General features: G+C 36.8%; 3 protein-coding genes across 5 annotated transcripts in view; 2 read left to right on the top strand and 1 right to left on the bottom strand.

Annotated features, from left to right (window-relative positions):
• Positions 1-8,469: 8,469 nt before the first annotated feature.
• LOC128205251 (uncharacterized) lies at positions 8,470-11,233 on the top strand. Its single transcript, XM_052906768.1, has 3 exons — positions 8,470-8,523; positions 10,495-10,650; positions 11,053-11,233. The coding sequence occupies exons 1-3, from the start codon at positions 8,487-8,489 to the stop codon at positions 11,160-11,162; spliced, it is 303 nt and encodes a 100-aa protein (XP_052762728.1). The 5' UTR covers positions 8,470-8,486; the 3' UTR covers positions 11,163-11,233.
• A 1,353-nt stretch (positions 11,234-12,586) lies between these two features.
• On the bottom strand, positions 12,587-22,324 carry LOC128206048 (translocating chain-associated membrane protein 1-like). Of its 2 annotated transcripts, none has more exons than XM_052908181.1 (10): positions 22,123-22,324; positions 21,486-21,543; positions 21,113-21,234; positions 20,545-20,661; positions 19,662-19,808; positions 18,965-19,035; positions 18,447-18,629; positions 17,992-18,063; positions 17,481-17,626; positions 12,587-15,806 (listed from the first exon to the last, which is right to left on the bottom strand). In XM_052908181.1, exons 1-9 carry the CDS (start codon positions 22,246-22,248, stop codon positions 17,482-17,484), a joined length of 1,041 nt encoding a protein of 346 aa, XP_052764141.1. In that variant the 5' UTR covers positions 22,249-22,324; the 3' UTR covers positions 12,587-15,806; position 17,481. The 2 variants fall into 2 exon arrangements, with proteins under 2 accessions (XP_052764141.1, XP_052764140.1); XM_052908180.1 differs by having other exon boundaries at positions 17,490-17,626.
• Positions 22,325-23,195: 871 nt separating this feature from the next.
• Positions 23,196-27,593, top strand: part of LOC128205613 (protein kinase C-binding protein 1-like) — a 38,907-nt gene continuing 34,509 nt past the window's right edge. For both annotated transcript variants that reach the window (XM_052907361.1, XM_052907360.1), the window contains exons 1-2: positions 23,196-23,309; positions 24,855-24,956. In XM_052907361.1, coding sequence (XP_052763321.1) covers positions 23,276-23,309; positions 24,855-24,956 — 136 coding nt within the window. In that variant the 5' untranslated portion in view covers positions 23,196-23,275. The remainder of the gene's footprint in view (positions 23,310-24,854; positions 24,957-27,593) is intronic.

Genomic DNA, 27,593 nt, shown 5'->3' with positions numbered 1-27,593 from the left:
TTGAATAAAACCCTTCGTCAAGGACAAATTCTGTGCTTTAAGGGAATTTATAATGAAGCTTAAATCTGATTACGACCAACCTAGATTAAAACATATTTTCGCAAAAAAGAGACTTGTATAAAATGCATTGTATTCCGGCTTGACTTAATGACTAGTAAGTCTCTTAATCGAGGGCAAGGGGTCTTCGTCTTGAGCCCTATCACGTGCACTGAGTCGGACAAGTTTGATATTTGGGATGAGTTTAACACCTGATCATCTCGGTCACACAGTCAACTCCACATTGTTGTCACTATAGGAGCCTCATTTCTAGCCCAATCTTAGTTTAAACTTTTTCTAGTGATATAATGAAAACTACAGGGACAAGCCGGGTCGTCAAATGTTGAAGAAAAAACCCTGATTAGAGACACAAGATTATGGCCCTAAAGACACTCATGTTGGCACGATGTCGCATCACAGTGTGGTCATGTTTTGTGGGAGAAGCCGCCCTAGGAAAACAAATTTGTCATGCCTAGTGACCACAAACCTAATTCAGTCCGAGAATCAAGCCTTGGTGACAAGAGATTTTGCAAACAGACAACTCGACCTTGATGTTATTCTGTCCAAAAGTATATTCTTAATGGTGTAAAAAGTAAAAACGTTTGAAACTAAGAATCAAATATCTTGCCATCCTAGAACCGTAATGCGGTTAAAGCCTTGGCGTCATAATGTGGTTATAGCATTGGCGTCATAATGTGGTTATAGCATTGGCGTCATAATGTGGTTCGAGCATTGGCGTCATAATATGGTTCGAGCGTTGGCGTCATACTGCAGTTATAACATTGGCGTCATAATGCGGTTATAGCATTGGCGTCATAATGTGGTTATAGCATTGGCGTCATAATGTGGTTATAGCATTGGCGTCATAATGTGGTTATAGCATTGGCGTCACAATGTGGTTATAGCATTGGCGTCATAATGTGGTTATAGCATTGGCGTCATAATGTGGTTATAGCATTGGCGTCATAATGTGGTTATAGGATTGGCGTCATAATGTGGTTCGAGCATTGTCGTCATACTGTTGTTCCAGTATTGGTGTCAATATGCGGTTCTAGCATTGGCGTCAAAGGTGGTTTGAACATATACGTCATAATGTGGTTCGAGAATTGGTGTCATTATGCGGTTCGAGAATTGGCATCATAATGCGGTTTGATCAAAGGCATCATAATGTGGTTCGAGTATTGGCGTCATAATGTGGTTCGAGCATTGGCGTCTTAATTTTGTTCAATAATTGGCGTCATAATGTGGTTCGAGTATTGTCGTCATAATGTTGTTGGAGTATTGGTGTTATTATGCGGTTCTAGCATTGGCGTCAAAGGTGGTTTGAGCATTCGCGTCATAATGTGGTTCGAGTATTGGCGTCACAATGTGGTTCGAGCATTGGCGTCTTAATGTGGTTCGAGCATTGTCGTCATAATATTGTTCCAGTATTGGTGTCAATATGCGGTTCTAGCATTGGCGTCAAAGGTGGTTTGAACATTTACGTCATAATGTGGTTCGAGAATTGGTGTCATTATGCGGTTCGAGAATTGGCATCATAATGCGGTTTGATCAAAGGCATCATAATGTGGTTCGAGTATTGGCGTCATAATGTGGTTCGAGCATTGGCGTCTTAATTTTGTTCAATAATTGGCGTCATAATGTGGTTCGAGTATTGTCGTCATAATGTTGTACGAGTATTGGTGTTATTATGCGGTTCTAGCATTGGCGTCAAAGGTGGTTTGAGCATTTGCGTCATAATGTGGTTCGAGTATTGGCGTCTTAATGTGGTTTGAGCATTGCCGTCATAGTGTTGTTCGAACATTGGTGTCATAATACGGTTCGAGCATTGGCGTCTTAATGTGGTCTGAGCATTGGCGTCATAGTGCTGTTCGAACATTGGTGTCATAATACGGTTCGAGCATTGGTGTCATAATGTTGTTCGAGCATTGGCGTCATAATGTGGTTCGAGCATTGGCTTCTTAATGTGGTTTGAGCATTGGCGTCATAGTGTTGTTCAAACATTGGTGTCATAATACGGTTCGAGCATTGGCGTCTTAATGTAGTTTGAGCATTGGCGTCATAGGTTTGTTCGAACATTGGTGTCATAATACGGTTCGAGCATTGGTGTCATAATGTTGTTCGAGCATTGGCGTCTTAATGTGGTTCGAGCATTGGCGTCATACTGTGTTTCGAGCAATGGCGTCATAATACGGTTCGAGCATTGGTGTCATAATGTGGTTCGATCATCGGCGTCTTAATGTGGTTCGAGCATTGGCGTCATAATGTGGTTCGAGCATTGGCGTCATAATGTGGTTATAGCATTGGCGTCATAATGTGGTTCGAGCATTGGCGTCATAAAGTGGTTCGAGCATTGGCGTCATAATGTGGTTCGAGTATTGTCGTCATAATGTTGTTCGAGTATTGGTGTCATTATGCGGTTCTAGCATTGGCGTCAAAGGTGGTTTGAGCATTTGCGTCATAATGTGGTTCGAGAATTGGTGTCCTTATGCGGTTCGAGAATTGGCATCATAATGTGGTTTGATCAAAGGCATCATAATGCAGTTCGAGCATTGACGTCTTAATTTCGTTCAATAATTGGCGTCATAATGTGTTTCGAGCATTGGCGTCATAATACGGTTCGAGCATTGGCGTCATAATGTGATTCGAGCATTGGCGTCTTAATGTGGTTCGAGAATTGGTGTCATACTGTGTTTCGAGCAATGGCGTCATAATACGGTTCGAGCATTGGTGTCATAATGTGGTTCGACCATCGGCGTCTTAATGTGGTTCGAGCATTGGCGTCATAATGTGGTTCGAGCATTGCCGTCATAATGTGGTTCAAGCATTGGTGTTATAATGTGGTACAAGCATTGTTTTCATAATGCGGTTCTAACATTAGCGTTTATGTGGTTCGAACATTGGTGTCGTACTACAGTTCGAGCATTGGTGTCATAATGTGTTTTGAGCATTGGCGTCATAATACGGTTCGAGCATTGGTGTCATTCTATGGTTCGAGCATTGTCGTCATAATGTGGTTCGAGCATTGGTGTCATAATTTTGTTCGAGCATTGGTGTCATTATGTGGTTCAAGCATTGGCATTTAAATGTGGTTCGAGCATTGGTGTCATAATGCGGTTTTAGCATTAGCGATTATGTGGTTCGAACATTGGTGTCATACTACAGTTCGAGCATTGGTGTCATAATGTGGTTTGAGCATTGGCGTCATAATGTGGATCGAGCATTGGTGTCATACTATGGCTCGCGCATTGTCGTCATAATGTGGTTCGAGCATTGGTGTCATAATACGGTTCGAGCATTGGTGTCATAATGTGGTTCGAGCATTGGTGTCATAGTTTGGATCGAGCATTGGCGTTATAAAGTGGTTCGAGCATTGGTGTTATAATGTGGGTCGAGCATTAGTGTCATAATGCTGTTCGAGCATTTGCTTTATAATGTGGTTCGAACATTGGTGTCATACAACAGTTCGAGCATTGGTGTCTTAATGTGGTTTGAGCATTGGCGTCATAATACGGTTCGAGCATTGGTGTCATACTATGGTTCGAGCATTGTCGTCATAATGTGGTTCGAGCATTTGTGTCATAATACGATTCGAGCATTGCCATTGGTGTCATAATGTGGTTCGAGCATTGGTGTCATAATGTGGTTCGAGCATTGGTGTCATAATGTGGTTCGAGCATTGGCTTAATAATGTGGTTCGAGCATTGGTGTTATAATGTGGTTCGAGCATTGGTGTCATAGTGCGGTTTGAGCATTAGCGATAATGTGGTTCAAACATTGGCATCAAAATGCGATTAAAACATTGGCATCATAATGTGGTTCGAGCAACTGCATCATAATGTAGTTCGAGCATTTGCATCATAATGTAGTTCGAGCATTGGCATCATAATGCGGTCGAGAATTGGCTTCATAATGTAATTAGAACAGTATGACGCCAATTCTTGAACCACATTAAGATGTCAATGTTCTAACTACATTATGACACCAATGCTCGAACCGTATTATGACGCCATTGCTTGAAACACAGTATGTCGCCAATTCTTGAACCACATTAAGATGTCAATGTGTTTCGAGCAATGGCGTCATAATACGGTTCGAGCATTGGTGTCATAATGTGGTTCGAGCATCGGCGTCTTAATGTGGTTCGAGCATTGGCGTCATAATGTGGTTCGAGCACTGGCGTCATAATACGGTTCGAGCATTGGCGTCATAATCTGGTTCGAGCATTTGCGTCTTAAAGTGGTTCGATCATTGGTGTCATAATACGGTTCGAGCATTGGTGTCATAATATGGTTCAAGCATTGGTGTCATTATGTGGTTCGAGCATTGGCGTCATAGTGTTGTTCGAACATTGGCGTCTGAATGTGGTTTGAGCATTGGCGTCATAGTGTTGTTCGAACATTGGTGTCATAATACGGTTCGAGCATTGGTGTCATAATACGGTTCGAGCATTGGCGTCATTATGTGGTTCGAGCATTGGCGTCATAGTGTTGTTCGAACATTGGTGTCATAATATGGTTCGAGCATTGGTGTCATAATACGGTTCGTGCATTGGCGTCTTAATGTGGTTCGAGCATTCGAGTCATTATGCGGTTCGAGTATTGTTGTCATTATGCGGTTCTAGCATTGGCGTCAAAGGTCGTTTGAGCATTGGTGTCATAAAACGGTTCGAGCATTGGCGTCATAATGTGGTTCGAGCATTGGAGTCATTATGCGGTTCGAGTATTGACGTCATTATGCGGTTCTAGCATTGGCGTCAAAGGTGGTTTGAGCATTTGCGTCATAATGTGGTTCGAGAATTGGTGTCATTATGCGGTTCGAGAATTGGCATCATAATGTGGTTTGATCAAAGGCATCATTATGTGGTTCGAGTATTTGGCGTCATAATGTGGATCGAGCTTTGGCGTCATAATACGGTTCGAGCATTGGCGTCATAATGTGGTTCGAGCATTGGCGTCTTAAAGTGGTTTGAGCATTGGTGTCATTATGCGGTTCTAGCATTGGCGTCAAAGTTGGTTTGAGCATTGGTGTCATAATACGGTTCGAGCATTGGCGTCTTAATGTGGTTCGAGCATTATAGTCATTCTGCGGTTCGAGTATTGGTGTCATTATGCGGTTCTAGCATTGGCGTCAAAGGTGGTTTGAGCATTTGCGTCATAATGTGGTTCGAGAATTGGTGTCATTATGCGGTTCGAGAATTGGCATCATAATGTGGTTTGATCAAAGGCATCATTATGTGGTTCGAGTATTGGCGTCATAATGTGGATCAAGCATTTGCGTCATAATACGGTTCGAGCATTGGCGTCATAATGTGTTTCGAGCATTGGCGTCTTAAAGTGGTTCGAGCATTGGTGTCATAATACGGTTCAAGCATTGGTGTCATACTACGGTTCGAGCATTGGCGTCATAATGTGGTTCGAGCATTGGCCTCTTTATGTGGTTTGAGCATTGGCGTCATAAAGTTGTTCGAACATTTGTGTCACGAGAATTGGTGTCATACTACCGTTCGAGCATTGGCGTCATAATGTGGTTCGGGCATTGGCGTCTTAATGTGGTTCGAGCATTGGCGTCATAATGTGGTTCGAACATTGGTGTCATACTACAGTTCGAGCATTGGTGTCATAATACGGTTCGAGCATTGGCGTCCTTATGTGGTTCGAGCATAGGCGTCTTAATACGGTTCGAGCATTGGCGTCATAATGTGATTTGAGCATTGGTGTCATAATGCGGTTCGAGCATTGGTGTCATAATATGGTTCGAGTATTGGTGTCATAGTGTGGTTTGAGCATTAGTTTCATAATGCGGTTCGAGCATTGGTGTCATAATGCGGTTCGAGTATTGGTGTCATAGTGTGGTTCGAGCATCAGCGTCATAATACGGTTCGAGCATTGATGTCATAATACGGTTCGGGAATTGGTGTCATAGTTTGGTTCGAGAATTGGCGTCATAATACGGTCCGAGCATTGGTGTCATAATACGTCTCGAGTATTGGTGTCATAGTGTGGTTCGAGCATCGGCGTCATTATACGGTTCGAGCATTGATGTCATAATACGGTTCGGGAATTGGTGTCATAGTTTGGTTCGAGAATTGGCGTCATAAAACGGTCCGAGCATTGGTGTCATACTAAATTTCGAGCATTGGTGTCATAATACGTCTCGAGCATTGGTGTCATACTACAGTTCGAGCATTGGCGTCATAATTTGGTTCGAACATTGGTTTCTTCTTAATGTGGTTCGAGCATTGGTGTCATAATGTGGTTCGAGCATTGACGTCATAATGTGGTTCGAGCATTGGTGTTTTAATGTGGTTCGAGCATTGGTGTCATAATGTGGTTCGAGCATTGGCTTTTTAATGTGGTTCGAGCATTGGTGTCATAATACGGTTCGAGCATTGGTGGCATACTATGGTTCAAGCATTGTCGTCATAATGTGATTCGAGCTTTGGCTTCTTAATGTGGTTCGAGCATTGGTGTCATAATGTGGTTCGTGCATTGGTGTCATAATGTGGTTAGAGCATTGGTGTCATAAATTGGTTCAAGCATATTGGCGTTATAATGTGGTTCGAGCATTGGTGTCATACTACAGTTCGAGCATTGGTGTCATAATATGGTTTGAGCATTGGCGTCATAATACGGTTCGATCATTGGTGTCATACTATGGTTCGCGTATTGTCGTCATAATATGGTTAGAGCATTGGCTTCTTAATGTAGTTCGAGCATTGGTGTCATAATACGGTTCGCGCATTGGTGTCATAATGTGGTTCGAGCATTGGTGTCATAATTTGGTTCGAGCATTGGTGTCATAGTGTGGATCGATCATTGGCGTTATAATGTGGTTCGAGCATTGGTGTTATAATGTGGTTCGAGCATTAGTGTCATAATGCGGTTCGAGCATTGGCTTTATAATGTGGTTCGAACATTGGTGTCATACAACAGTTCGAACATTTTTGTCATAATGTGGTTTGATCATTGGCGTCATAATACGGTTCGAGCATTGGTGTCATACTATGGTTCGAGCATTGTCGTCATAATGTGGTTCGAGCATTGGTGTCATAATACGGTTCGAGCATTGCCATTGGTGTCATAAGTGGTTCGAGCATTGGTGTCATAATGTGGTTTGAGCATTTGCGTCATAATACGGTTCGAGCATTGCTGTCATACTATGGTTCGAACATTGTCGCCATAATGTGGTTCTAGCATTGGTGTCATAATACGGTTCGAGCATTGCCATTGGTGTAATAATGTGGTTCGAGCATTGGTGTCATAACGTGGTTCGAGCATTGGTGTTATAATGTGCTTCGAGCATTGGTGTCATAGTGCGGTTTGAGCATTAGCGAAAATGTGGTTCGAACATTGGCATCATAATGCGATTAAAGCATTGGCATCATAATGCGGTTCGAGCATTTGCATCATAATGTAGTTCGAGTATTTGCATCATAATGTAGTTCGAGCATTGGCATCATAATGCGGTTCGAGAATTGGCGTCATATTGTAGTTCGAACATTGACATCATAATGCGGTTTAAGCATTGGCATCATAATGCGTTTCTAGCATTGGCATCATAATGCGGTTAAAGCATTGACATCATAATGCGGTTTAAGCATTGACATCATAATGCGTTCCTAGTATTGGCATCATAATGCATTTCTAGTATTGGCATCATAATGCGGTTTAAGCATTGGCATGATAATGCGTTTCGAGCATTGGCATCATAATGCGGTTTAAGCATTGGCATCATAATGCGTTTCGAGCATTGACATCATAATGCGGTTTAAGTGTTGGCATCATAATGCGTTTCGAGCATTGGCATCATAATGCGGTTTAAGCATTGGCATCATAATGCGGTTTAAGCATTGACATCATAATGTTGTTCTAGCATTGGCATCATAATGTTGTTCTAGCATTGGCATAAAGATGCCTGCTCTCGTCATACTGCATTTAAAGTCACAAACACACACACAGCTTTTAAGGAAACCGACCCACAAATAAGCTAGTTCTATGGTACTAGTAGCTCCTTTAACAATAATGTCTAATTTTGATCCCTGACGACACCATTTCGCGTGTAATTCAGGTAATTTCTTGATGATTACCAGTAGTACAAGTATGTGAAATAAATAATCAAACGTACAGTATTACAGTTTTTATATACATGTATGCTCTGTATTTCAACTGAAACCGGACATGGAATTATCTTTTTTGCAACCTTGTAAGGCCATAACAGCTTGTTTGTTGAAACATCTTATGATACCATTGGGGTCACCATCATACAAAATTCACATACATGTAGTTGTGTATGCGATACCTTAAAACTATTGTGGCAGGTCTGTCACATTTAGAACACTTACGTCTCTTATCTCTGCAAGTTTTATCACACTTTGTTCCATATTCGTATGCTTGTGTAAGGTTTCATCTTTCTAAATCAGAATTTCAAGAGACTCCCGAAGTGCAACTATGAAAATTACACTGTTTTTCATTATTTCTTTTGTGGGTAAGTTTGTTTTGTTGTTTTGTGGCTATTTTGACTTATGACAGCTTTAACCGCCTTAAATAAATTCACTCCAATTTGCACTTTAAAAATTTAAAGATGTAATTCTTGTTCTTATATGTATCAAAACTTTTTCAAAAGGTATTGATTTAGTGTAAAACTATCATATTTTAAGTTACATTTTTGGTATATTTCGATGACTCGCCTGACATTCCATATTGTGAGAATATAGAAGTAAAGAAGAAATAACAACTATTATGTATGGAAAACTTGCTTGGCACATTAGGCTCTAAAAAGATATGTAAAACAAAACAATTCATCATTAATGCAATAAAACAAGAACCAATACAGCCTTCGCATAAACGTGTGTTGTCTGTTCTGTTTACAATAATGAATATGAAACAATTTATCAACCGACAGGCTCACATACAATCTACCTGGGCCATGGGAGGGGAAACATAGAATAATTACGGTCTAGCCTAACTGCTTAAAATTATAGCTTGAGCTTGCCCATAGACATTCGCATTAAATGGCATATTTTGGATTTGATATTTTGGACTAATAATTCAACTCATTCAATCAAGTGTGGCTACTGTATCAGGAAATATAGGTAAATTTACCACTATAACAATGATGTGTTGATGACATATTTGACAGTTTTATAAATGTATGGAGGCCCAGGAGCAAAGTCGATAAAGATAAGACATTGTTTGAAGGTCATAAGTGGACAGAGAAGTCATAAACAAATTTATAAAGATCACCCTTCGTAACATGACACGTCAATACAAGTCATGATATAAATAGCCGCCACAGAGTATTTTCGACGATATATTGCTTGGCAGACTATACGAACTAAATTAAAAGTCAAATTTTTAAGTGTTCCCTTTATACGCATTATTTGGGCTTACATCAATATCCTGATTTATCACGCACATTTTAATGTTTGTTTTACAAATTTTACCATAACATTTTTTTCCCTATAATTTTCACCAGAGTTATTTTGCGGTATTTTTCTATAAAATATTCGGTTATGTTCCGAACTACAAAAAGTATAAGAAATAGCCCAAATATTGAATGAAAATTTCCATTAGAGGGAAGAAAGCAAACAATGCTTGTATTTATTTATTTTTAATTAAATAAGCTATACTTGTAAATCTTTTAAAAATGCCCACAAATAAATGGTTAAAACGAGCATATGCGTTTATTTAACCTATATAATCATTTATAAAAAAAATCAAATTTTGAAGAAAATAACAAAGCAAACGATGCAATGAATCCCAGTTTAGGTAATGAATCCCAGTTTGGGTAAAGTCATTTCCCCAAAATAATGAAGAAAAACAGCCTCATCGCACACAATATCCTCGAGTTAAGAAAATGATATTGGCTCTTCAGGGTTAAACATCACGTATTGTCTGAGCCTATGTGTTGTCACTGTTTTCATATACGGTATTGCAAAAGCAATATGTTGTTATGAAAACTGCTTAGATTTATATAAACTAAAAACGCTTTTTTAGTTGAAACTTGGTATACATGTTAAAAAAGCCCACGGTCAAGTATCATGTGCGACCATTGTCACATGGATGGAGAGAATAGCCTACATTGGCGTCGCGAGAACATGCAATGTAAAAACAGCCCATGCTGAAATATCAAAAGATCGATTCTCTCTTAGATTTCCCAGTAATGTTTGTACGCAGGCGCGGTCATGTGCAACCTTTGTCATGTGGATGGAGAGAAAAGCCTCCACTGTGGCGCGGCGGAGAACATGCAATGTGAAACAGCCCATGCTTAAATATCAAAAAGTCAATTCAACATTACTCAGTATTTTTGTTCGCAGGCGCGACCATGTGCAACCCTTGTCACGTGGATGGAGAGAAAAGCCTCCACTGTGGCGCGGCGGAGAACATGTAATGTGAAACAGCCCATGCTGAAATATCAAAAAGTCAATTCAACATTACTCAGTATTTTTGTTCGCAGGCGCGACCATGTGCAACCCTTGTCACGTGGATGGAGAGAAAAGCCTCCACTGTGGCGAGGCAGAGAACATGCATTGTAAGACGGCCGACTACACTCCATACTGCCACCAGATCTCCAATAACACAGGCATGAACGGCCAATGTACTTGCGAAAAACGTAAGATATTGTCACAGTTTGGGTTGTTTAAACTTTCGGGTACTTAGTTTGGTTCTGTAGTGTTTTTTTTATATAATTATATAATCGCTATATGACATCCGGTAAACGGGCGAAAATAGCATTCATACTTATATTGATATTTAAATTAGACGGCGGATGTGTAGAAATACCTCAATCGGAACACCTCGGCCACTATCCAACAAAATTGACTCAAAGCTTGTCGGGGATGGCTGACTTGTTACGATTGCCACTACCCAACACTAACCATTTACCTGAGTGACATTTACAGTGATCCCACTTAATAAACTTTACAAAAGTCTTCACTGCAAGTGCTCAGCATAATACAGTCGCATCTACTTCGAACGAAATCTCCATTAGTCATTTCCATTCCATCTGTTTCAGTGTGTTTTGTTGATGGTCAATGCGCTGCTACCGGATGTCCACCGCGCATGACAGCCAGATGTACTGAAGCATTCAGCAATAGCATTGAGCGCTTCTGTATCTGCAACTAAACGAAACATTCCATTTTGTCATACATTTTGGATATGTAAAATAAACTTAATCTCCCCCATTCCGTTTTGAATCACTGTGTTGTTATTCAATTGCCTTTGTCCCATTTGGGTTGCAAATGTGTTGTTTTGAATTTACAGTTATAGAGAATTTGTTCCATTTCACATATCGAATAGTTCTAACAAGGGTAATATTTTTATTGCTAAGATCATTGTAAAATATTTCTTGATACACTGGAATTTCTGTTAATTTGGCCATGCTGGAAAGTCCATGTTGACCTTTTATAGAAAAATGACCATGACCTTGACATTTTACCCAAAATCAATAGGGGTCAAGTCAATCGAGAGTTATTGATCAGAAACAACAGACTGACGATGACTTAGCCATGAACGCCGCCGCTGTGGCTTTGCAGGCGACACAATAATAAGTACAAAATAAAATAAAAAGTTCATTTTTAGGAACAACTTGAGTTTAAAATTGATGTAAAAATAGCTACGCGTCAGGTATTACAAAAATGAGTTCTCTACGTCAATTTCACCCAAATAAAATATTAAAAGGATGCATGAAAAGAGACAAAATCATGTGCCATTGGAAACCCTGCGTGCTCGGCAACTTGACGGACATATTGCCGGCTTCTGCGAATGCCATCGGGTCAGATTTAAGATCTGTAACACTTATTAAAATACAACATACATGTCCAGCCAATAAAATTGCAGATAGGCAGTCATTAAGTAAGTAGACTTAATCATGAAGAATTCCAACTTCCGCGTGTATTTAAAGATCCGCCTACTGCCAACCATCCGATACACACTCCCTGCGTCAGATTCCGCCTTGACAATGTATCAGCCAATGAGATTGTATTCTAAGTCAGTTAGATGATGTGAATTCTTATAATGATTAAGAAGGATAAGAAGGACTCGTTCGCTACGCTCACTCCGCCCATTCTTAATCAATTAGAATTCACTTCATGTCATCTAACTATTACCTAGTATTGGGTACATGGTATTTTAGGGCATCTATGCATTATTGACTCGAAAGATGGTTTGCAGCTACGCACTCTAGTAAAAATGTAAACATAAACAAAAGAACTGAAAGCTCCTTTAATGGGGATATTGACGGCAAGTTATTTCATAGCATATCTTTTTAGCAGTTGAGAAACAAACACAAAGACGGGTGTCGTGGAGCGCTAGACTGAAGTTTTTCAAAATTAAGAGAAGTAACTCCAAGCCTACGGATAGGAAATGAAATGATGGGCGTTGCTATACATGCTCAATATTGTCTCTGGCAACATGTGTACCAAGTTCCATTGACTCTCTTAAAGGGTATTTAAAGTTCGTCCAAGCTGAATGTTTGTATGACACCACTGCCACAAGTAGATCACAATACGAAGACTTTCTTCATAAGACTGACAAGCTTTAACAACATATTCTTTCGGTTGTCACATTTATTCGACTTCATGCACCATCTTATACAGACAAATTCTTCACAGAAACATCACAGTAATTATTGTTTTATATTGTAATACTTTAACACATCAACAGTCATTCAGATTGATTCTTTAATATGATCAACAGTACATTATATGTCAAGAACAATGTAAAATGCATTTAATCTGATGAATGATCAAATTTATGAACCCTGACAAACAGAAATTGGTTTTCTTGTAATAAGGCGATAACAAATCAATTGCCAGATTTTCATCTCCGCCCATCCCCTCGTTTTTCTGCTTCCCCTTAAATCTTATTGACACAAATTAAGATGTCGGACTAGGGTCTGTAATTGCTCATCAGTCTGGTACTGTCTGGGAATGGCTTTTATTCGTACAGAGTGTAAATGAATAACATTCACATGTAAAAAAGGACCAGAGAATTGATACTTAGTCTAGCAACGCATGTATATGGTCCCTTAGGCAAAAAGAAAGAACATGAACACATATTCATTGACGACACAGTCATCTAAGTAAAATAGAATGTTACCACCCACATCCATTACAAAAAATTGGATGAAAATCAAGCAATAAATTTATATTGCCCTTATGAAATCGGAAAATGTGAGGTCATCGTTTCCTGGCACTATAATTGTAATGCCCTCACCCAAAGTATAACATGCTTTTATGGTAGTTTACAAATCTAAAACTAAATTATAAATTTTCGCATTCGACAAATTTCTCTTTGTAGGGGTTCATAAATATGCAAGACAATTTAACATGAAAAAACATGTAATCACAATAAACATTTACAACAGATCATTTTTCTTATTTAAACAATTACATTTTACAAAGAAAAAATATTTGCAAGTAATGCCTTTCATTCCAACATGGTAATTAATATGTTTACCCTTAAGTTATTTCAATGTGTTAAGGGCTATAACACATTTATATACATTATTTCAAATTAAGAAAAAAGTATACTTAAAAAAGCAAAAAATGAACCAAGGTACATTAAAAAAGAAACAAAAAGAACAGTTATTTAGAGCACATGTTATGCTGTACCCTTAAATTTCTACGCATTTTCTATTTTAAACTCAAATACTTATAGTTAATTATCTGTTTGCCATATGACAAGACAAGATACAAGAATCTTTATTTAAAGTCAGTTATGTGTTAACAAGAAACATTAGCTCGATGAGCTATTTTCCGACATGAGCATGACGTTGGTGAAGTAACAGGTTTCATTACATAAAGCTAGCTAATACCAAAAAGGTAACATATTAAAGATATTTCAAGGGAATATCCGTCGTATTAATTTTTTAAAATTCATTTTTTTGTGACATTTTATTCTTACAAGCTAAAATTACATAATTATACAGGATAACTATTAGAAACAGCACAAATAAGATACGAGAGAGCATGTACATAGTACATGCAAAATGGCATCAATAGACTAGAGGCTATTTATACCTAAGATGCTGCAGTTCATCGTTTTAAAAAGCACTAATACTTTCACTATGTCAACTGTACTATTAAGAATAAAGAAAACATTACATCTTCCCCCCACCCATAACTTATTAACTCACTTTGCTTTTCTTTCCAATAGTAAGCTAGATTTGCAACTGTCAAAAGAGCAATTAAGCCTTCAGATAGACTTCCCCACCCAGTCATGACATGCATATAGTAAACTAAATACTTTATACTTAACGACGACCATATTTAAACAAAATGGCCAAATTATCCCCAAACATTTTATTTTCGATTCTTCAAATCGGTAATTCTTGGCAGTTAGAAGATATATTTTGAATCAAATTTTCAGACTAGAATATGAGATAAGGTTTATTTTAATTCATTATTTAAAAAATATCAAATTTTTGACACTTGCCTAGTATTTAATATTCTTCTGGATGTTTCAGTAATTTGTCTTAGTTGAATAGATGGCCTCAAAATGTATACACAATTAATAACTTTAATGAAGACACATTCTGAAGCATTTTATCAACAAAGCTCACACACACAAAATGAAAAAAATATAAACAATAAAAACATCATTAATATAATCATTCAAAACAAAACGTAAAGATTAAATAGATTAATATCTCTTGTAAGACCACCTGGACCGTACAACATTATTGCGTACCTATCATTGCCTTTCTACAATTGTTTTTTTTGCTATTCAATCATACAGAAAATCTAAAATATTATATGGCAATCTTTATCTTAAACCTTGCGATTGAGGCATTCTTTTAAATTGGCACTACTTATTGTTATACTACGGCGATAGCCAGGCAGATATAATCGAGGGTGCTGCACCCTGTAGCACCATTCTGCCCTGCCGTCATGGAGACCACTATGGGCACCCTTCTGCCTTTATTGAATCAACCAGTTACCGTTTTGATTTCAAGCTACTTATATGATTATACATCACTGACAAATTTGATATATCTGGCAATTAAAACCTACTTTCTTTCATTTTTAAAATTTATTATATTAAAGTTCTTCAATGTCCGATACAATGCCACATTTTCTCCCTTAAAACCCTATTATTTTAAGCAGAAACATGTCCTTTTAAATCCAGGCTTAAACTCTTAATATTGTTAACTTGTGTAGTAGACAAGGGTTTGGCGGTAAGAAATTGTCTGAACATAAGTTAGTTTTAAAATTTCAATACCACAAAGGCAGTATTGACTATGAAATAGTTTTATCACATTCTGAAAGTAAAAATCTTTCTTAGTAGAAGTCAAAGAAAACACTCATTTTTAAAACAGATTCTTGAATATTTATTATAGCTACTGAATTGCTAAAGACGTTAATGTCCATAAAAAAATACTATCAAAACAAACTCATTCGAAAAAGAATATGTGCAATTAATTTTCTAATACCATATCATTGGATTACTTCAAACCCAGAAAATCTAAAATAATACCACTAATTTCGAAACCCAAACAAGCCTAAGACAAAAATTGCTAGAAAATGCTGGTAATTCTTAAACCCAATACTTTTTGTTTAAAAATAAGAAAATGTCCATTTTTATTGATTATTACGTATTTTACAATGTAATTTACAGAAAACATATTGCAAACGTTCTATTCCAACGAAGTGAAGATAAGTTAGAGTTTGATTTAGGTGTTCTATTTCTTCACTTTCCGGGGACGTAAACCATTCTGGGCGGTGTTCTGGTCAACCTCGGGCAGTGATGAGATGTCTTCCTCTTGAACTGAAAATATAGGCAAGAAGTAAATACTTATGCACCTGTAAGCTCAATTGTGATAAATGTTGATAGTTATGATCCTGTTTATCTCTCTATGTTATAATGTGCATAAATACCATTGCTCTGATCATGAATGCTGACGAGCTAAATACGATAAATCACACCATTCTTATTATCTTACAAAACTTACATTACAAGCAATGAGAACATGATCACAGGGTTCGAATTTAGACTCGCATACTCACAAAATGCGAGCAACATTTGGAAATTGCGAGTGACTTTTATTCAAGCTTGCAAAATTCTGCGAGTGGCTTTTTCTAGACCACAAAATGTTAAAAGGAAAGTAGAATAAACATGAACTTAATTCCGCTATGTAGTCGAGTGTAAACAGCATATAAGTGGCATGTTTACACTACCGGTATAAAGAAGACAGTACGGAGTCACGCTCTAGTAGGTTTTCAAAAATAGAACAAATACGGAAAAGGCCGAGTTTTATCTCGAATCTTTCCGGGATGCTCCGAGGCGTGCATAATACAAAGTAAATACGAATGACGTAATCACCAAGCTCAATCATTGGCTAAATTTAGCGCTTTTGCGCACTATATGTAAACCCAATCATCCTTTGAATATATTTCAGTCCAACTGTCAAAATGAATAGACTTCGTTGATCGATGTATTTCATGGTCCAAAGTATCCACGCTACATTTACTGTTGCTTTTTTATTTTAAATTTATTATTTTATTGTTTTTAATACTTATAGACTTAATGAAATCTGTAGCGTGCTTGTCGAATGGGTATTAAATTACCCGATGGCGAGGGTAAATATACAAAGTGAACAATGTCAAATTATTGGACAGCTTTGTTATCAAAAAGCTGCCAGCATCAGACGAGTCTTTCCATATCCCCCAAATAGAATAAGCCGTCAACAAGTTCTAGTAGTCGAGTCACTCAAGATTGATACTTTTCAATATTCATAATATGTCCTAGGTGTTAATTTCTACTTTAATTAGACAATATTATAAGGGAATAAAGCAAATAATAAAATTGCAAGTTGATTTGTCATTTTGCGAGTTGCCTCAAAATGCACTCGCAAAATTTTGCGAGTGCTCCTCAAAGTTAAATTGGAACCCTGGATCAGCATGGAGCCAACATCAGCACTTGTCTGGGGCAGATCAGCATGGAGCTTACATCAGCACTTGTCTGGGGCATCAGTCATTGAAATTAGTATTTTGGATGAACAAGCCCGAATTCATATACTATTGCTTAGCAGTACATTTTTGACTGTATAAAACCCTGAATTTGAGCAAGCCCAGAAATCATTTTACCACTGCAGGGCTTGTGCTAATTTGGACCATTGGGGCATAACATCAATTATTATAGCAAGAGTTATGGGACTTGTTATACATTTGCCTTTTTCTGGCATCAGGTGTACCGAGCAGGACTGCTAAATTCTGGCCATTTTGACTGATTTAGACCACGCAGGATCGATTACATTTACAGAAAATGGCTAGAGAATAGGTACAAAACAGCAAAAAAGTAACAGACAAATCTTGTAACTGACAAGGTAAGTTTCTGCATGATGAGGCCAACAACCACCTGAATGTTATGACATTCCCTTCTAAAAAAGACGTGCTAAAAACGAGTACTAAAAAAGGTTCAAAATGCACAAATTATACCTACATTACTCACCTTTGCCCTTTTTCTTGGTCGGGGAGCGAAGTTTGCGAGTGTACACAGTGCGTTCCCGGAGGCGACGCAGTTGGAAGGTGAGGAAATTCCACATCATCCATGCCTGCAGCAGACATGTTGCCAATAGGCAGTAGATTCTGCAAAATAAAACAGGGTTTTGAGCAAGACTATTACTGGTATGAACATTCAATGTCAATTGTCAGGTATAACAACTTATCAAGTAATGGCGATATAATACCAATTTCTTATATTAAGATAGTTTGGACCTGCCGTTAAGTACATGTGTTGTCATGGATACCAGATATCTAGATATAGCGTTTGGCGGAATACACAGATTTTCCAAAAGTATGCAATGAACTTCATTTTCAAAATCTGAGAAATTCCCAACCAACAACTAACCTGAACAGTAATGGCACAATATGATCGTGTTACAATCAACAATCAAATTTCAAACACAAATCAATCAAAATATAAATACCAGGATATGAGAAGAAAGTCTTACCTAAATATTTTTGTATTAAAGTTGCCTGTGGCAATGTCTATAGAGTCTTGACTAGACTGCTGGAGCCCGTACCTACAATACATAAACATGGTCATTAGTTTACACATGAGGTTGTCATCGTGAAATAATGACTTAAGGGTGACATCATTAATTAGGCTGGTATAATCTTAGTGTCTTATTACTACAGATTCTAAAAGATTCATTTTGGTAATGAAATAATCGGATATTCGATCGAAAGAATGACCAAATATCGAATATCAATTTTGCCCTTCATTTGCATCCCTAATAATTTTCATCAAGTTGCTTAATATTTGTGTGAAGTTTTAAGATTTAAAGATTTATGAGACTCACTAAAACAATGATTTACAAGATATTTGTCTAACGATATATCACTCTCTTCACAATTTTTGCCAAAAACCAAATAATTTATGTATAGTTGAAACAAATCATCTCACCAGAATGTCAGAACAGCGAGGGTAATAGATCCGAGGCGCACAAGCACAAACAGGACGTCAAACACCATAAAACAGTGCCCAGCCATCTCCTGCTTGTCCGCGAAGTAGATGAGGCGGGCCAGGTGGAACACAAACTCCACAAGGTAGTGTAGAACCAACATCAACATGGCTACACGCGTGAAACTGGAAAAAAGTAACATACCAGTTTAAGGAACAAAGCAATGCAAATGACTTATGCTTGATGTCCGCCGCCAGAAATGAACAAACTCTCATTGTGAAATGAAGACTTCAGTTATTTTTTTTAGAAAAATTAGTGTAAACTTATTTTTTTTACAACAAATACAGGACTTTTGGGCCCTGCTGCAAAGATGTGTATTGTTGATGGCAATAAATGTGCAAAGTTTCAATCAGGTATCTTGGAACAGTTTTGGGTTACAGCAAAGGTTAAAGTGTTTGCACAACCACACCAAGACTATGAAAAGTGTATTAATAAAAATTTCAACGTAATTGAAACTTACTTCATGGCGTATGCACCAGCAATAAAGATCAGGTACAACATACAGTAGGTAATTCTCCCTTTCATCTCCTCCTGAAAGTTAAAACATCAAACGTCAACATTTTGCTATTTTATAGATTTATAGATTTATTGAAGGAGGTTGAAAAAATCTGTTTAGATTGGCCTGAAATTTAATTGGCCAATAAAGTGAAAGGAATCACTCAGGAATGACTAAGGATAAACATGATAATCATGTTAAATATGGCGCCAGGTCAACCAATGACAGATCACAATAGCTCACTACGACCACTTTCAAGGTTGTATTTTTCAGTGATTTTAATAGCAAATAGTCGGTACTATTTCAATTGCAAAAAAATATTGTCTTTTCCCAACCGGATATTCTACTCCAATAATAATTTTTTTTTTTAAAGTTCCTTTTTAAAAACAATGGTTAAATGTTGCTTTAGTTACATAAGTTATATAAGTCCACAAATAATGGCTAAAAGAGTATTTGTATATTATATTTAATCTATATAATAATTTCCCCCAAAACATCCAATTTTTTCCAATGTGAAAATTCCTAATTCCAAGGATATATGTCATTTTCTCAAAATGCAGCAGAAAAAATAACCTCCAATTACCCTTCCTCAGCTTAAAACAACTACATAAAATAAACAAAACACATGAAGTTGAACATGCTTAAAACACCCAGTCTTTACCTTTTTAATTTTCTGGAAGTACAGTTCGGGGAAACAGTGAAGCCAGTAGGCCAGCTGAACCAGGAAATAGAACTTGACGATAAACGTCATGTTGGCGTGGGATGTCGGGTAGCCCTCCCATAACTGGTTGATATTGTGGAAGCCCTCCTAGAAAACACAGCATCACATTAAGGCAGGTAAAAAATAATAATTTATTACAGAAATTTCCTGAAGAAAACAGTGTATCATATATGGTGTGTAACTGCATATTTCAGCAATCACATTAGTAATGATATCTTTGGATAAACATCTGACAGTGAGATAGCATTTGACCCCAAACCATATCTGGAGCTATGAGGTTATATTTTGTTTCATATCCAGTCACAAAAGAGATAGACTTAAGGAGAATTGTTGGGTAGAATACTATAAATGCTTGATGTGGGCCTCCATTTTTACATCCTTACTCATTGACCTGTTAAATTGTACAAGGAAATTATTGGTTTAAAGATTTCAAACCATTTTATTAACAAACCATTTCCTCATTTGAATTTAAAGTAAGGTAGAGAGAAATCCAAGTTGAAAGTTTGCTTAATTTTTCTAAGATATCCTGAGCATTCACACACAATGATCCCTTAAAGTACAAGTCAGAGATGAACTTGCTTTGTTTGTCGATGGATGGCAAACCTAAGAATACAAGAAAAATTGTATGAACTGTCAATATGTTGTGAAAGACTTCCAAAAAAACAAAACTTGGCGCTTATTGTGAAAAGAAACTAAAATTGAAGCAAGAAACTAGCATTCAAATGCAGGGAAATCAGTGAATCCTATTTTAAACTTCACACATGATGGACACAATTATTTTATAACAAAGAGTGCTGTTTGCAAATACACAATTTGAAAGTACCCGTATGATGGTGTCTGCTCCCCAGACAGCGGACGCGAAGTAGAATGTCATCAACTGTCCAGACTCGTTAAACTTGCTGTGCTTCACCTTAGACAGGTGCATCTTCCTATTCAGTTTCTGTGGAAAAAATAAAAACAAATGCAACTGTACCTCAGAAACCTGATAAAAAGACAACTATAAAATTTTAGATTCTTTATATAGTAGGGTTTATGGCAGGTTTATAAGAGGAGATGGTGCTGCAAAAGATGGGCAGGGTGCTAATGGAGAAAATGGTACTCTATATCTGGCTGTAAAGATTTTGAACATTATGAATATCACAGAAAATGTTAGTTACTGTGTCTAATTCAAGTATAATAAGGTTTCAACAGCAAAATACAGTTTTAATCAAAACAAAAGAGATCCTTTACATTCTTAAGCATTTACAGTCTTAAGTATTTCTTTCTATGAAGGTAGAAGTAGTGCTACTAGAAAAGGACAGGGTGCTGCAACTTTCCATAATTCTTCATATAAAATATCAACTGTTTCGTGTATGAACCTTTTTAATATTTTACAAAGACTTAGTACTTACATCAAGAACATACTCCTGCACGACAGCATGAGCAATGATACAGATGAGCAGATAGAAGAAAGTTGTGAAAATGTCCTTGAGGCCGCATGTAAACAGGAATAGAGGCTCTGTTGAATCTGTTGCTGAAAACAAAACATTACATAAACATTAAAGATTGGATTTTCTCTTTTTTGAAATCAGATAACTAATACATTATTACAAGTAACAGCAAATTATAATCAATTTATATGATTGTGCAGGAGCAAAGTCCACAATTCATTGAACAAATTCATCAACTGGGATTTTCTATTTCCTTTTAATATACCAGCTGCTGTTAGATGTTTTAATAAACCATGGACAAATTATGCCCAGAAAAATGTTTGCTGTTACCTACCATTTACCGTGATGTTGTGCTGGAGTGTGACAAACAAAGATGCAACAGGAGAAGTTGCCTGAAAAAAAATCAAAGAAAAATATATAACATGCACAAAATTACTCACTCCTTACACATTATCTTTGCAGTACCATTACTTTATGTCCGCAACTTTTTCTCCTATTTGCATATGGATCAGCCTTGCAATAAATTATCTTCAATCCAAGTATGCATTTCCTCAAAATGTACTATGACACCTCAGATATGTCATAGCATATGTTATTTACCATTTCCCCAATCTTTCATTTAAGATAAAAATAAGACAATAAAAAAATAAATTCTAATAAATGATTTGTTAATTTACACATAATTAAATCTGTTGATTAACATATAACTGTAAATTTATAGATAGTGTGTAAATTCAACACGGTCTTAGTTGGATCTGAAGATCATGAAATTACATTTGACTTTAAAAAGCAAACTTGCATTGTCAGCATGATTTTAACAGCAATGAAAAATGCATACTCACATGAATGAAAAATGAATACTTTAACAATAATGAAAAGTATTTATCAAATTTGACACACAAATATAATGTGAACTCGAAATATTCCAAACCATATGTTAGTCCATGTGGCAACTGTCAAAACCAACTCACCTGAAACATCAGTCCTATCACGAAAACCATTGCCACGCACGATGTGATGTCGGCATGGTTTTGTATAACGAACTCATGGCTAAACACCGGAGGACTCTTGCTGCTTTTGCGACCACGCATACCCATGTTGAATGCAGTTTTGTTTGCTGCACCTTCCGAATCTGGCCGGTTTGACAAAGAGGAAGTGATTGGCAGTTTACCCAGAGTTCTTTGCTCCATAAACAAGGTTTTGTTACAAACGTTTTGATTGGCTGTCATACGTCAGCTAAAAGCCGGAGTCCAATGCCTTGCTTTGCCCGGCACAATTTAAACTTTAAAGTAGCATTGTTTTAAAATTGAACATAATTATAATAATGTTATAATACTCTGATTTTTTAAATTGAATTATGGTTTTGAATGGGTGTAACAGAAAGTATAATCCATTTTATTCCATAGGAAGACTATAGGCTGGGCCCAAAGAAACATCGCAATATTAATTCATCCTGGGAATATTATTGGTCCCAGATTCATCTGAATTTTTTTGGCTAAAATGCAGAAGTAGAAAATGAGAGATGGGGAGATTTAACACGTTTTATTTCTTATTTTTCAAGTAAGGACAATTGACATTTATATGGAATGCTCAGAGCTCGATCCAACCCCCTTTGGTGGATCCACTTGTTAAACCTGTTTTTTTGTTTAACTGTTTCCAAGAACCTAATGAAGATGAAATATTTATGTAATATGGCAGATAAAGCACTGTTTTAAATTATTTTTATTACTGAAATGTCTGGAATTTAGGAAACATAATATTTTATGATTCTATTACTTTTTGCTATGTCAGTTACAAATTGTTATCCAATTTCAATAAAAACAAAAAAAGAAATCAGTACTTAATTCATTTATTTACCAGTCTTTGCAAATTTTATTAGAACAATATATACACAAAACTAAAATAGCTACTGTAGGATAACAATCCCAAAGCTTGCCGGAGATGGCCGAGTAGGTACGTTTGGTACGTTGAGTGTAACGAAGGCTTTCCTAATTAATGAACCATGAAAGTGTTCTTAAAATAGAAACAATTATGTACACATGTGCTTTCCCAGTGTAGTTAGTTTACACAGCATGAAAGCCATGGAAGGCAGTTTGTGAAAAAGAAGTATTGACAGTTTTATAAATGCACAAGAACATTAATGAAGTTGCAATGAAAGGTAAATTTGAGTTTTGTTTGCGTTTTTGGTTTGTGTATTTCGAGCTTTTGAGAAAAAGGTAAACAAAGTGAGAATGAAATTCCATTCAATCTTGTTCTGTATGATGTTGTCATATACTGTAGCTGATACTAATCAGTTGTAACAGTAAGCGTTTTTTAAGAATATTTTCCTGAAGTGAAAAGTTTACTTGTCTTACAGTAAGGCGGTCTTTCCTCTCCTCTAAGTATCCAGTTAGCACCCAATTAGTGTTTCCAGTCTAGCTGTAGCATCATAACAATTTTGTATTGTGTGTGGGGGTAAGAACCAGCTCCCCAGTTAAGGCTCAGGCAGTAGAGCTCAATGCTAGTGTTAAAACGGTCATGGGTTCAGGCCCACATTGGGCACACTTTTCATCCTTACCAGTAACAGAAGTGAAAGGCAGCATTGCCTGGAGGTTAACAGGGAGAAGGAGTGTTGTGTGTGTAATGCACCAGTCCAATGTAACCACGACTGCCCCCCCCCCCCCCCCCCCCAAGGTCTAGGGGTATGCGATGGTTATGGTTTTGTTTTCGCGGGCTGTGATTACAATTGACTGGTGCATAAGAACCAGCCACCTGGTTAGCTTAGTTGCAAGTGTTTAGACAGCCTTCAGTTTCAATGGTATGCATATAGTTCTGATGTGCAAAGAGCTAAGAAAGTTAAACCTAGCCTCCAAATCATCCATGTAATCATTGTTATAAATTTACATTTTAAATGGTGATCAGTGTTCAACATTGGCGGTTTGGGACCCCTTGACTTTGGAGGTGGAAGTCCTTCTCAACTTATTTCATGAGAAGGAAGAAATGAAAATACAATTCAGTGTCTAACACATGAAATTATCTATATGCAACAGCATGTTCCCAGAAGGTGCTTATCATTAGGTGGTAAAATTCTTGCCTAGAGGGATTTCTGGTAACTGACTATTGTATATATTATTATATTAGTTGCCTAAAAACTTAATTAACTGCTTAAGCGGCATGCCCCAGTAGTGGTGTTAACATCATGAGAAAGATCCTGGTTACGGATCATTCTGCAACCTCTTAGTTCTTTAGACTTTATTTTATGCTCGATTGTGACAAAAGATTCACTCTCGAGTCTTTGGTAGAAATCAGAGAACTGGAGGCTGTTAAAAGTAACCCTGTTAGGGATCAAACATACATATCTTGGGTAAGAGGCGGACACCTATACAACTAGACCAACAATCCTGAGTAAGTGGCCAACACCTAAAGAACCAGTGCACCATCTTACTGGCTACCATAAGGGGTCACTTGATGATTTCACATTTACAATCGAAACCTGTTGACTTGATATTGCTTGGCTCGATTTCCTCATTGGATTGAACTGGCTGTTCAGGACAGATTTTGTTTTACTCTTTGCAAGCAGTCCCACTTGGCTTGATATTTTGCGAGGCCCGAAGTATTTTGGCCAGTTCCTGTGATATCGAGACAATGAGTTTCGACCGTAGTAGCAATTTTGTGTAACTAACGTTATATCAAGTTAAGGTTAAATATATTATGTACACCACAGGTAGCAGTCGGTTGAGTGTTTCTCGATCAGCACGTGATGACGGACCAGCCTCAAACACCGGGAAAGAAGCCAAGTCAAGTCCTATCAGCACGCGTAGTGGTCGTAAGTTCACTCATTGGATTATCATAATGTTCTTAGTTTAAAAAAAATTGAAATCATGCTTAAATTGGATAATCTCTGCCCTCAATTTATGTCTAGGGTTATTGGAAAAATGAATTGTTTAAACTTTAAACCAAATTACATCTGTTTAGTGGAAGCTCAATAATTTTACAGCAATTGTTTAACAACTTCTTACAACATTATATTACTTTTGTTGGTAGATGTTAAGTTTACTGTGGTCTTAACAATGGTTGTGGGGGAAACAGGATTTCCCGGAGCAAACCAACTTGTCTGGCTTTGTAATAACAAACCAAACTCACATGTGCTCAGGTGGGGAGAAGTGTGTGGATTTGATATATAAGCTTTGAGGGTCTTCTCAGTGGTAATTATGCAGCCCTTTGTCAGAATAATCTTCAATTAAGACACTCAACAAGTCATCAAATGAACTCACAGGATGGTTCAATTTTATAGAATTTAAAAAAAAGTTCTTAAGGCTATTATTTAATGTATTAAGAAAATGCCAAAAACATTGAAATTCCATCTTTTCAATAATTGTCCGATGTTATTTTAGCTTCAAGATAGTTTTATGACAACAGCTTTTGTTTTGATACAAGAAGAATCTAGTTTATTTTTAGCTCGACTATTCGAAGAATAAGGAGAGCTATACTACTCACCCTGGCGTCGGCGGTGGCGTCGGCGTTGGCGTCACACCTTGGTTAAGGTTTTGCATGTAAGCACCTTTAAGTCATTATCTCAGTAAATACATCAGTTATTGCATTGAAACTTTAAATATGTATTCCAAACTATCTTACATACTAAATTAATGAAGTTAGATAACAATTATTTGAATATAATGCAAATAATAGGCCTTTATTATTCGACTTAGAAATTCTGGTTAAGGTTTTGCATGTAAGCACACATAGGTTAATATCTCAGCAACTACTTGAGTTATTGCATTGATACTTGATACAATGTTACTCAACCATCCAACCTACTAAATTAACCAAGTTAGATAACTCTAGTTTGCATTTAATGCAAAATAATTGCCCTTTATTATTTGACTTAGAAATTCTGGTAAGGTTTTGCATGTAGCCACATTTAAGTCAATATCTCGGCAAATATATCATGTATTGCATTGAAACATTAGATATGTATTCCCAGATAACACTTTTTTTAATTTAATGCAAATTATGGGCCTTTATTATTTGACTTAGAAATTCTGGTTAAGGTTTTACATGTAAGCACACATACATGTAGGTTAATATCTCAGCAATTACTTGATGGATTGCATTGAGACTTTATACAATGGTACTCAACCATCTACTTAAATAACCAAGTAATATAACTCCAGTTTGCATTAAATTAAAATAATGGCCCCTTTTTTATTCGACATAGAAATTCTGGTTAAGGTTTTGCATGTAACCACTTTAAAGTCAATACCTCAGCGAATACATCATGTATTGCATTGAAACTTTACACACAGGCTCCCATCTATTTAACCTTCTTATTTAATCAAGTAAGATAACTCTATCTTTTATAATATATAATTTTTGCCCCTTTATTATGCGACTTAGAAATTCTGGTTAAGGTCTTGCATGTTAGCACACATAGGATAATATCTCAGCAACTATTTGATGTATTGCATTGAGACTTTATACAATGGTTTTCAACCACCCAACTTACTTGAATAACCAAGTTAGAAAACTGTATTTTGCAAATAATGGCCCTTTATTATTAGACTTAGAAACTCTGTGCAAATATTTTGCATAAAACTACATTTATGTTTATATCTCAGCACACCATGTATTGCATTGAAATCTAATCTAACAGTGATCCATGCATGTTTCGCCAAAACTTTTCAATCCTTACATTGAAAAGCGGCGGAATAGTCGAGCGCGCTGTCTCTGTGACAGCTCTTGTTATATGTATAGCAATTCAACTGTATAAATTAGAATTAAAGAAAAAAATAGCTGAGTATATGAGTGTCTGTGTAATCAGTGATCTTACATATATATAGTAAAAATGATTGCATAAGGTACCAGCTGTCATCTTTCTGAAACACAATTATATTGAAAGTATTGATTACCCTAGAGATTCAGAAATCAGAAGGTCTTGTAAACTAAGCATGATCAGTATTTCATGGCTTCTTCAACTCTTGAGTTACTCAGCTGGTTTAAATTAGTAATGCAGGTAGTTTGGATTTATTGAGAATGCCAGATTTATTACCCAAGGGGCTGTGTTGGGGTAATAGGGGAGCTGTTTAGGGGTCATATGTGGGTCAGTACCTACTTGATGGGGGCTGAGGCCTATTCATGTTGTTTTTTAGATGACCCTGTTTTGAAAATCTTGCGTGATGTTATTATATCATTACTTGACCTATAAATTAATGTAAAAGAAATTAATTGATTTTATACCTGATAACCTTATTTCAAATTATTGCATTATATCATTATTGTTGACTCCAGGTTAACTTGATCTTAACAATAAATATAAACAATGCAAATCCCTACTACTAATTGTTATACTTCTGTCAACATAAGTGTTTGTATAAGTGTTTTATAGACCATCTAACAGGTAAGTTTTAGTGATTTATTTTGCTCCGCATTGCGATTATTTTTCTAAATATTTAAATTGTGGGGT

The sequence above is a fragment of the Mya arenaria genome, chromosome 10 (genome assembly GCF_026914265.1).
Source record: "Mya arenaria isolate MELC-2E11 chromosome 10, ASM2691426v1".
In the NCBI taxonomy this organism is placed as follows: Eukaryota; Metazoa; Mollusca; class Bivalvia; order Myida; family Myidae; genus Mya; species Mya arenaria.
This window is presented reverse-complemented; position numbering and strand designations above follow the sequence as displayed.